General features: G+C 40.3%; 2 protein-coding genes across 2 annotated transcripts; one reads left to right on the top strand and one right to left on the bottom strand.

The window, feature by feature from the left end:
- Positions 1 to 246: 246 nt before the first annotated feature.
- On the top strand, positions 247 to 1,326 carry gper1 (G protein-coupled estrogen receptor 1). Its single transcript, XM_030789817.1, has one exon. The coding sequence runs from the start codon at positions 259 to 261 to the stop codon at positions 1,324 to 1,326; it is 1,068 nt and encodes a 355-aa protein (XP_030645677.1). The 5' UTR covers positions 247 to 258.
- Positions 1,327 to 7,077: 5,751 nt separating this feature from the next.
- h3f3a (H3 histone, family 3A) lies at positions 7,078 to 9,225 on the bottom strand. The gene is made up of 4 exons (XM_030789819.1): positions 9,150 to 9,225; positions 8,079 to 8,219; positions 7,745 to 7,898; positions 7,078 to 7,477 (listed from the first exon to the last, which is right to left on the bottom strand). The coding sequence occupies exons 2-4, from the start codon at positions 8,204 to 8,206 to the stop codon at positions 7,349 to 7,351; spliced, it is 411 nt and encodes a 136-aa protein (XP_030645679.1). The 5' UTR covers positions 8,207 to 8,219; positions 9,150 to 9,225; the 3' UTR covers positions 7,078 to 7,348.
- Positions 9,226 to 11,841: the final 2,616 nt, after the last annotated feature.

The following is an 11,841-nucleotide window of genomic DNA, read 5'->3' as shown; positions in this document are numbered from 1 at the left end:
GCATTGTCGTGCATCGACTTCCTCCCCAGTGACCTGACTCGATAAGAGAAAAAACCCCTATGTCCAGCTTGTGTCGATCAAGGCGTATTGCCCACATAGACAAGACTACTGAACAGAATGCAAATCTAGCATAAATGAGAGCTCCCTTACATACTGTGAGCCGGACACTTACGCAAATGAAGTATGTAGCTGAAACAAAATATGTGACTATTGACTATTATTGGGGCATCCTAAACAGACTTCAAAAAGACAGCCATTATGGAAGAGCAGACGACGACCTTGTTTCAGATTTATGTGAACGGCACCGAGCTGCTAAATGCTACGTACGAGTACAACTCAACAGATGTGATGGAAAGCTCAGAGACTTATCAGTTTTACATCATTAGCCTCTTTCTCTCCTGCCTCTACACCATTTTTCTCTTCCCCATTGGCTTTATTGGCAACATTCTCATATTAGTGGTCAACCTCAATCACAGGGAGAAGATGACCATTCCTGACCTTTACTTCGTCAACCTGGCCGTGGCCGACCTCATTCTAGTGGCCGACTCCCTCATTGAGGTTTTCAACCTCAACGAAAAGTACTACGACATTGCCATCCTCTGCACCTTCATGTCCCTTTTCTTGCAGGTCAACATGTACAGTAGCATCTTCTTCTTAACTTGGATGAGTTTCGATCGCTACGTAGCCTTGAGCAGTAGTTCCATGAGCAGCAGTCCCCTGAGAACCATGCAGCACGCTAAACTAAGCTGCAGCTTGATCTGGATGGCCTCCATCCTGGCCACCTTGCTTCCCTTCACCATTGTACAAACGCAGCATAGAGGCGAGGTGCACTTCTGCTTCGCCAACGTCTTTGAGATTCAGTGGCTGGAAGTGACCATTGGTTTCCTGGTGCCATTCTCCATCATAGGCCTGTGCTACTCCCTCATAGTGCGGATTCTCATGAGGGCTCAGAAGCACCGGGGTTTGTGGCCACGTCGACAGAAGGCGTTGAGGATGATCGTGGTTGTAGTGCTGGTGTTCTTCATCTGCTGGCTGCCAGAGAACGTTTTCATCAGCATCCAGTTGCTCCAGGGCACAGCCGACCCCTCACAGCGCAGTGCCACCACGTTATGGCACGACTACCCGCTAACTGGACACATCGTCAACCTGGCGGCCTTCTCCAACAGCTGCCTCAACCCCATCATCTACAGCTTCCTGGGGGAAACCTTCAGAGACAAGCTGCGACTCTTCATTAAGCAGAAAGCCAGCTGGTCCGTGGTCTATCGCTTCTGTCACCACACTTTGGACTTGCACATCCCTGTCAGAAGTGAGGTTTCTGAGGTCTAGCCCTGGGTATCTGGTGTAAAAATTGCCTTAACTGAACGGATCCTTCGGACTTTGCCTCCTGGAGAGAGGGTCGTGGGTCTTAATTGAGATGTTCTCTGGAAATGCCCTCGGGCATCTTGAAAGAAGCTTCTCGGAAATTTGCAGACGCAACATGCACAGAAGAGAAGAACTAAATAGACTTGATAACCCAGTGAGGGACACTGAGGACAGCTGATTAGTTAGAGCAAAGGACAAACTGCATTTGCTTCATATCACGTAGTGAAAAACTGAGACTTAACTCGTTAAAACAAGGATCATTCAGGGTAATTTGCTTGAGGAGTGAAGGAAATGGACGTGACTGAAAAAAGGACGTAAGCAATGCTTAAACTTTTTTTTTTTTTCAAACTACCTTCATGAGCAAAAGAAAACTCATTATTTAAATGTATCAAAGTGACGACTTTTATACAACTCAAGGACAATAAGGACAATATGCTGAGTGAGCCCATGGTGAGGGAACAAATTGAAAAGCCAACACAAACGATCAGTAAGTAATTTCTGTCTCAGTGTGTCTCAATGTGGTATGCAGTCTATTTTTCAGGTGACCAGTAAACATTATTAAACAAACCATTTTGATTTTATGACTACTGATTTTACCTGAGGCTACCCTTGCACACATTTACCAATACAAGTTTAATTTGCATCTTTTTTTAAAATGCATCTTTTTAGGATTTGTGTTGTAAAGATCTGTACAAATGAGATTTAGACTTGACATTGAAATACTCTGGGGACATGGACCCTTGAGGACACGTTTTTGTGCTTTAATCACACACTGATAAAGAAATGAGAGAACACAAAACAATTTAGTTGGCTTTTTTATCATTTTTTGCCCCAAGAGATATAATAACTAATAAGAAACACCATCAATAAAATTTGAAGTATTTCAACAGGAAAAAAAAGATACTGACTTTTTTTTATATCTATCGCATGTGTTAAATTTATTAGAAGCAGGTTATTGACAGCCCTTGGTTTACGTAAGAAACCTCCCAAAGCAATGCAAAGTATATTTTGGAAGATTACAGCTCATTGAGCGTAAAGCTGCCATTGATTATGTCCTCAGGTGTGGTCTTCTGATTTCCCCCAGACGGAGGCTAGGGGGCAGGTGGTGTGCGGACAAACACGAGGGCACATAAACACATTATCCAAACCTTTAGCGCTGCTGCATCCCTTAGCCCTGAGCACTGCTCTTTGTTCAGCCCAGCAACCTCACTTTTATGTCAGTCTCTCTTGCTTTCAGTGCATCCAGAGAGAGAGAGCGGGAAGCTGAGCTGCCCCCAATCGCATGGAGACGTTACTACTTATTGCTTTACAATACCAGATAATGGTATTTTGCTGTAATACTATAGCATTGGTATTAATTCGGCTTTGAAACACAAACCCAGCAGATCAAACCAATTCATTTATTCGTTTGACCAATGCATTATAATATTACTATTATTATTTAGGAAACGGGAGAAAATTTTTTAGTTTGCACCCCCCCCCCCCCCCCCCCCCCCCTTCCCCCAAGTCAGGAACAGTGTTGTACTTTCAGAGACCTCTCTCCCATGGAAGATCAACAAACAGGAAAACAAATATGAAGATTCATAAAGTAAACCCTGAGGGTTGTTACCCCCCCCATTTTTGTTTCCTTGTTTGTGAATCCTGTCGCCAGTTGTGCCTCACGGTGTTGTCTCAAACTGGCATTCATTGAAATAATAAAATCATACCACGGGTGAACGGCTGCTTAAACGCTACTTCCTGATGGATCATAAATGTTGTTATATGTCTTTAAATAGGTTTTAGAAGTCTGCCAGTTAGCCTTCGTACTGGAGATTCTGTCATGTGTAGGCAAATTTCCCAAAGGCTCTGCCTCAAGTATAAATAAACAGTCATTTATCAAATTATTATCAAAGCATAAAAATGCTGAGTGAAGGTGCAGATGCGTGCCACTGTAGTCTCTGAGAGGGCAGTCCATTACTAAAGTGAACTGTTTGATACTGTAACAACAAAACTGTAACTGATCTTTACAATGTCCCTTCATATGTCCAGTTAGTATTACTAGCTTATGACAATACGTTTTCATTTCATGTTCATTTCAAGTAGGTAAAGAGGTAGATGCCTAATTTTTGCATTCACACGGTTTTTAGTGTCTGACAATAGAGGCCCACATAAAATATGAATAGAAGTGTCTCCCATCCTTGCTCCTGAAGGTCCACAACACTGCTCCTTCTCACTCTCTTTCTCTCTCTCTGGTATAACTTAGTGGCTCTCCACTGCAGTCCAGCGGACCAACAAAACAGCATATTTTTGCCCTGGCTCAACATTAACTCAACCCCTGTATGACAGCTTATCTACTACTTACTGAACTCCTGGCTTTTTGAACTGGATACGTCAGTGTTCAGAATCAGCATAAACTGGATTTGTGCAACACTAATTTTTTTGCGCAACTCTGCACAACTTACACAGTGTATGAACTTATCATGAAGTCTTTGATTAACTGCAGCAGGTGTGTTAGACCAAGAATATGACTCAAATGTTCAGAGCTTTGAGCTACAGTAGCAAGATTGGTTAATACTGGTCTAAAGCCACTTAAAAACTGACCTCAGGAGATGTCTCTCACCTTTCTGTTAGACTAACATTTGTTCCTCTTAGATCTGATTACATGCAATCATGGCAAACACCCCTGAGACAAACTATGCAAAATGTTGTCATATGAAGTCCTGTTCTCATCCATATCAGATATATCTGATAATTGACTCCAACATTAATATGCTCCCTAACTATCTGTTTCTTTTCTTTTTTTTTTAATTCTCACACTTCAAAACCAAAGAAACATGGCATAATACAGAAACAGCAGTATCAGTATCACCAGGCAACATGTCCAAACAAGATGCGAGTGTCTCAGCATCATACAGACAATCAAGTTGTGATTACTTTGACGACAGAGGCACCTTGTGAGCTCGAACTACATCTTACTATCATAAAGGCTTGTTACTGATACATCATTCAATATTTACCAGCTAAGGTCAATACAATAAAAAATACAATAAAAACAAATTAGAACGTAAGGTTGTCCAGAATCTCGAGCTGTCTTTCTGGAGTGCCACAGCCTTTATTTCCATGTCCAGCTGCATCAGAGCAGATATCTGAATGAGTTCTGGGTTCCATTTGGTGAATTAAAAAAAAAAAAAAGTGCCATTTTATCCCAAATGGGAATATGTCCTCAGACTAGCATGGGAACAGAATGTTTTACAAGATTAAACTAAGCAAATATGTTGATGTTTTCTGTTTGTTTGTCTTCTAATGCAATATCATGATGTAATTACATTTGTGAGTAGAAGTCAAGTTCTATGCAATTTGATCAGAGGAGACTATAGCAATCTGGGTGGCAGCAGAAGTCCTGTTTGCTGTCCGTATTAGGGGCTACACTGTGTTCTGGGACTCAGAGGTGAACATGCAGACTTGGCGTGGTCTGGGAAAAAATACTTGCGAAAAAACTATGAATTGTTTTTCCAGCTGTCACAACCCCGGCTTGGGAAACGGGATCGAGGCATAGTTCAAATAATCGCTTGAAGAGGGAGGAAATTGGCAAAATTGTAAAAAAAAAAATGATTGAGATTCCCTGCAGGGAAACATCCTACAGAATTTGTAAACGTCAAGCCCAGACTCACAGTAACAGTGAGGTTGAGCATCTTTTAAAAGGAAAAAAAAAATTGTCAGTGAGATTAATAAAGGAGGACAGTGGTGAGAACAGCCCAGAGGATGTGATCTTAAAAGCGATACTGCGGGAAGATATAGAAGCCATAATGCAGTAGAGACTGACAAGTACATTAATAAACTGTCTATGCAGCAGGAGAAGAGAGAGGCAAAAAAAAAATCCATTGGTTTCTCCCCCTGAGGACAAAGCAAGTGAAACAAGTTCATTATTTGTGTACAAATATGTATATTGTAAATATACACTTAACTATTCTGAGACGGAGAGGGGGACAGACGGAGTGAGAGAGTCTGTGAGAAGAGTAAGAGTGTGGGTTGTAGATGCAGCTGGGATCTGAACAGAGTTCAGAGTTGGAAAAGTCTGACGTCATTTAAGGGTAGCAAACCTTTTCTTTTTTTTTTATTTCCATGTTTTGGCCTCTTAATTCTGTAACATCAGATAATGCATCCCATAATGATAGTAAAAGCTCGGGATATAAGACAGAAGTATCCTGTGGTAAGAATATCTATCTATCTATAGATGGATAGATATAGGTATGCAGTAGCACCTAGTCCACTAACCTTCTAAGTAGATAGATTTTCATTATATAAATGGTGAGGTGTGCAGGTAGACTGAAGAAACGCAAATGTCTAAATGAAATTCGTTCTGTCTGGATACCGCAGCATACACCCCACCAGCATAAATGTTACAAAATGAAACATTCGTAAGGTCTCACACTAATTCCTTTACTCAAGAATTAATCTTTTTTTCGCCGTGTTTTATAAAGAATAATTTCCCGCAATTACAGGAGGCAAATATATGAAAACAGAGAAGTGACTGCCACCATGTCAAGGGTAATTAAGAGAAAGAGAGAGAGGTAATGCATAATCTGAGACAGGGAACGCAGAGTGAGGGAGAGACTGAATAATGAATCTGACCCTCACAATTACATTTGCATATTAAAATCCTTCACAGGGAAAAAGAAAAAAGAATGGTGAAGAAATTAGATTAGGTTTCAAGGCATCTGCGAACACAACAGAGAACAAAAAAGAGACAGCATTTGGGGTAATGCTAGCTAGAAACCTCAGTGAATTGTGTGTGATTTACTTGACCAAGTGCTGAAAAGGTAACCACAAATCATAACAGGGTCTTCATATATACTCTGTAAAAACTGAATTATTTGAACCTTTTTGTTTATTAAAATCAGCTGTGATGGTGGCAGATGGAGATTGAAGTTTGTGATGTATAGACTGTTATGTAATCAGTCAACACTTTAAATATAACCACAGATCCCTAGAACGCAACAGGAAACAAGGTTTTTTTTTTTTTTTTTTAAACAAACATGTGCCCCTAAGGTATTTAGCAGCAACAACTCGATTCAAGTTGGTTGTCTGCATGGTAAACATGTTTGCATATCTGCTCAAATCTGATGAAACATGTGAGAAAATGATATTTTAAATAATGTCCTGCCCTCTAGTGGACTCCAAAGAACAAAAGAGGATTGGAGAAACTTCTGAGGCTGGCGCATGGCTACTCAGGTTTCAAACAAAGGGCTGTCAAGAGTTTGCAATGCAAATTCATGTTCAGATATAAATGGTCCTTTGGGCAATGGCAACTGTATGGATGGGTATAAAACTTCCTTAAAGTATCAAAAACACTGACCATATTTACTCGGAGGGGAAAAATCCAAACTGCACAAAACAAAAATAACTGAATATATTGTAAAGTGAGTTGAATTTGTAATTTTCTTTTTCCACCTCAGAAATTCACCTTCATGGCAATAAGTTAGAAAATAGCAAGGAAGAAAATACAGTCAGAATTTGCATTGACACCACACTGACTGGTATTCACAAGTCTGCCAATTTACACACCAGGGTAATCACAATATGGGACCCTCTAAACTGTCTGTTACGCCATCCATTATCCTTGTATGCACCACTTCAAGAAATTCAGGTTGATACAAAACTGATGATACACAATCAGAAGTGTAGGCACGTAAGCTTACTAATCAAGCACTGGACAGAAATTTCAGGAAGCAAAAGTTAGTGTATAAAAAAAGAAAAAAAAGTTTATTTACAATCCAATAAACAGAACGTAAAAATAAGCTTCTTGATAAATACCACACTACAGCATGAAAACTACAGCTACCCTACAATGCTTCCAATACATGATTTTAAAAACCTTGAGGCTACAATGACTTAGAAAATGTTGCGCTCTCCTCATGAACCCATAGCCTTGAATGTTCCCATTTGAAAAAAAAAGAAAAAACAAATCTTAATGAGGAAGAGGTAACGAGGTTATGCTTAAATTACACTATGCTCTCTCTCCTCGGATTCGTCGTGCCAGCTGAATGTCCTTGGGCATGATTGTGACCCTTTTAGCGTGGATAGCACACAGGTTAGTGTCTTCAAACAGACCCACAAGGTAAGCCTCACTTGCCTCCTGCAAAGGACAACATTTTTTTTTTTTTTTTACAGCAGTCAGACATTTTTCTAACATTATCCTGTAAATATTACCACTGCCGTGCTTCGTGCGCTTAAGATATTGTAACTGGAAAGATTTTAAAGACACTTGAAGGAGAAAGTGTTTAGGACCATGCCAATAATTGATGCACTCCAAGATTCCATGACTAAATCTACAACTATTAAGCCAAGACTACAGAAATTTGAACGCGCCAGATCTGTGAAGACAGACAACAGTGGAACCCACCTGTAGAGCGCCGATGGCTGCACTCTGGAAGCGTAGGTCAGTCTTGAAGTCTTGCGCAATCTCTCTGACCAGACGCTGAAAGGGTAACTTCCGGATCAGCAGCTCTGTTGACTTCTGGTAGCGACGAATCTCTCTCAGGGCAACAGTTCCCGGCCTTCATGAATTATGATCAAAACATGTCAGTTAGGTCGACACAGACACGGATTACAATGGTTCAACATTTCTGTAATATTGGCAGGCTGGAACTCAGAGGAAAATGACAGTTAAATGATGCATGTTTACTGTCAGTAACAAAACATATCGGATAATGCTTACTATGAGGTGAGGGCTTTACCTGTATCGATGTGGTTTTTTGACGCCACCGGTAGAGGGAGCGCTTTTTCTTGCTGCCTTAGTAGCCAATTGTTTTCGGGGAGCTTTGCCTCCAGTGGATTTCCGGGCAGTCTGTTTGGTACGAGCCATGGTATTTCAAATTCTAACGATTTAAAAAGATGCGTTAGTCCCAACGAATCACAAACCGGTAAAAATAAAATTATGACACCACCACAAAATAGACTGACCAAACACGTGATAGCGTGGTTTGAAGACGTTATAGTGGATACTAACACGTTGTAAACAATTCATACTTACAAGCTCTCAAAATGGCGGCAAAACACACACAAGTTGTACCATGATTGCCTGGTTAGTAAGCTTACTCTGTTTAAATTCATAATAAGGGCATTTTTCGAAGAATGCAGATCGGAGTATTGAGCATTACAAAACAGGGGGGTACACGTAAACGACCAGAACCGCCTACTTCGTGAATTGCTACCAAACCTATTGTTAGCGCTCTAGTTAGCACGTACTACTTCAGCTAATTTACCTATTTTTCAATTTAAGTCTGGCAGAACTCTGAACTATATAATAATCTAAAACTAGTAGAATGATTAAACTTATCAAGTTACATCTTATACATGAGTTTACAGTTTCCCTCGTTAAATACTTCAACAAACGCAAATTCATGAATTAGCTGCTGGTTATCCTAGCATTTTAAAATGGCGGGCAAAAGCACCGAATCTGGCTGGTGACCCAAGCACCAAAAGAGAGACCACAATTGGTCTCCAAGTAAACATTAAGGCAGCTTGAACAGGCAAAAAAGTTTGCTCTTGGGTTGCGTCAGTGTAGTCCAACGGGCTGTTTTATAAATCATTCACGTAGCCAAGTAAGGCAAAACACAATTAAAAGCGATAGCTTATCTAAAACTATACAACAAAGCTACATACATATTTACTACATGCAACCAGACAGCGTTATTAATTACGCATAACGAATATTTATTCAAATTTCTAAGCTACTAAGCATGCTTCCTACAACTTTATTTTGTTCACGTATCTTTAGAGACAACTGAATTGAGAAGATGACTTACCGAACTTAAACTCGTCAACGGTGTACTCTTTCTGTTCCTGTGTACAAGTTCACAGCTGTTTGAAAACGGTTTTCTTATCCACGACACTTGCACATCCACAATTTATAGCTTCCCCTTCTTTCCCATTCTTTTTAGGCGGCGAACATCAACGATAGGTGTATTGCCGCCATCTACTGGTGTGGAGTGCAAAGGAAAGACAGTAAATAATTGCAGTATTTCTACCTCATCAGTCAGTACCATACACATGTTATCAGACTGGCAAATTTCAAAAATAAAAGACCACAATAATAACTTTTCTTACGGCATGACTGCATCACTAACATGCTCCCTCGTGTTACCGCTCCTATTTCCCGAGCCTGAACCTGAAGACATGACTGCACAATTTTATTCCTATAGTAGGCCTTGCAGCACAATAAAAACCTGCACGACATATCTCTATGCAATGCTGGCATTCCTCTTTGCATTGTTCGTCATAATGTGTAAATTATGCTCAGGGCCTGTATATCTATTACACTGTATAGTGATGAGATTTTCTGCCGTATTTCATTATTTTCCCCCTTCTCCTGTCACTGACCAGTCCTGCTACCAGAGTAATTTAATAGGAAGTACTGAGCCATATTTTGCCCCAGACCTTCCCAAAGGAATGATTATCACAACATTTTGAGAGCTACGCGACTGTTTTGCTAATATATCTGCTGCCTCGTTTCTCTCAACATGCACATATGGAGGGACTCACAGGAGCCATGTGTGCACACCCAGCTGTTCGAATCCAAAGAAGGTTCGAAAATTTTCCCATATGATATCTTGCGTGCACTATGACGTACAGGACTGAACGCTGGTCAATGCTGCGTAAGAGTAAGAGCGCACGATAACTTTATTTTATGAAGTAGTGTGTGACACTCAGGAAAGAAACTCTTCAGGGACGACAAACTCTGTCTCTGTGTGAACAGATACTCATTCCTTTAACCCATCTATGTAATTACATAACACTGCCTGGTAGTTTGTCTCCGCTGTGTCTGAGCCAAGCGTAGTTTTAGATTTAAGTATCCTTTGTGCTGTAAGATTCACCTACATCAACGAAACATCTAAGATCTTCAGATTAGATTGCGCAACAAATCTGTTAGCAATGTAGCTACCCTATTAATGAAATTGTTGGGACTGACATCCCATTCGAACTCAAGCACAAAGCATTGAAAGCTTGTCTTCAGTTTGCCTGCAACTCATCAAAATGAGCCCTCCTAGTCAGTTTAATACCCAGCCGCATTCTTGTAGATTTTTTTTTTTACATCATTCAAACAATATTTCCATGTTTTAAGTCACACTGGCTTTTTAACTTACCAGTGCAGCATGAGAGTCTGAGTAAATTGCTCTGCAATCTGAATGTCTTTCTCCACTACATTACAAAGCCCACAGAACTGCAAACGATTCACCCGAGAACTGTGCTTCATCAGTTTATCAAGTGTTAAGGCAACACATTGCTCCATGTTCTCAGCTGGACTGTAGCTTTCTCTCAAGTTTGAGGTCTTCCCCATGCCCCTGCAACTGAATCTATGCCACATCCAACTGCAGCCTTCTAAATTAGAGAAGCATGTCTCCTAACTCGACAGTGCTATAGGACAGGAGACATGTCGCATGTCCAGCAGCATATAGCATATCCCGAGGGTTTGTCCCTGGATAGTTCACATAACTTAAATAAACATGCTAAGCCATATGCAACACCCCATGGTCCCCATCCACCTATTTTATACAGGAAGATTTTAAGTGTTGCTGTCTTTCTGCAATTCAAGACAATCATCCTGTTGAATATTGAGAGTTGTGATCTTCTCAATCACAAGTCTACTATGTACTCAGATCAGTATTTCAAAACCCTTCAACACAATTTAAGACCAGGATGACCCCCCCCCCCCTTTTTCCTCTTATGTGTGAATGTCGTTGCTTGTCTTTTCTCCACAGAGAACATAAAGTAAAATGCCTATGCATCCATTTTGCATTGGCTTGAAAACAAATTGAAATCTAAGTCTAAACTTAACCAGACTTAAACAACTTTTATTTTATTGCATTTTATTTCATATTACTGTTTAACTTTCCTTAATATTTAAACAGCAGACTGTGTAAATTAACTCCATCAATACAAATTAATTCTACCCTCTCATCTGTAAAATAGTTTCATCATGTCATGTTAATCTTACAGTCCTCACAAACATCTGGACCTTGAGTCAGTAATTCTCCAGTTTATATTCAATTATTTCTTTGACAAACACAAAGAAGTACAGTGCTGAGAACATAAGCAACAAATCTCTCGGTGATTTTATTTATTTAGAAAGCGTGAAAGAAATGCATTCAAAAGTCCACGAAGGTTCAGGCGAGTCCTTAACAGTATCGCATCACAGTATCTCAAGTCGTAGACCACCTTAGAAAAAAATATTATTTCATGACCAACCCGAATAAATTAAATTTGCAACTGATAGATACAACGCATATAGCTACAAACCAATTCAAAAGAAGTGCTCGTGAGCTAAACTACATCAAATCCGTTTAAATCCACAGAAGCGGACGAGAAAGATGCCTCACTACATGGTGGTTGGGGTCGTTTGTTTGTCCCGCCAGTTGCTCAGATTGCCCTGTAGTGGCGTACGAGAGCGCGAGGAGTTGAGAGGGCCCTCGCGCAGGCGCTATTATTGTTTTGACTGAA

Source organism: Chanos chanos, chromosome 13 (genome assembly GCF_902362185.1).
Source record: "Chanos chanos chromosome 13, fChaCha1.1, whole genome shotgun sequence".
Lineage (NCBI taxonomy): Eukaryota > Metazoa > Chordata > Actinopteri > Gonorynchiformes > Chanidae > Chanos > Chanos chanos.
Note: the sequence above shows the minus strand (reverse complement) of the source record. Positions and strands in the feature narration are given on the sequence as shown.

Excerpts from the sequence above, each read along its gene's own strand:
- gper1 (XM_030789817.1), top strand. The coding sequence starts at position 259 with ATGGAAGAGCAGACGACGACCTTGTTTCAGATTTATGTGAACGGCACC.
- h3f3a (XM_030789819.1), bottom strand. The coding sequence starts at position 8,206 with ATGGCTCGTACCAAACAGACTGCCCGGAAATCCACTGGAGGCAAAGCT. Across the intron at positions 7,899-8,078 it reads AAAAAACCACATCGATACAG|GCCGGGAACTGTTGCCCTGA; the intron begins GTAAAGCCCTCA and ends TAATTCATGAAG. Across the intron at positions 7,478-7,744 it reads CAGCCATCGGCGCTCTACAG|GAGGCAAGTGAGGCTTACCT; the intron begins GTGGGTTCCACT and ends TGTCCTTTGCAG.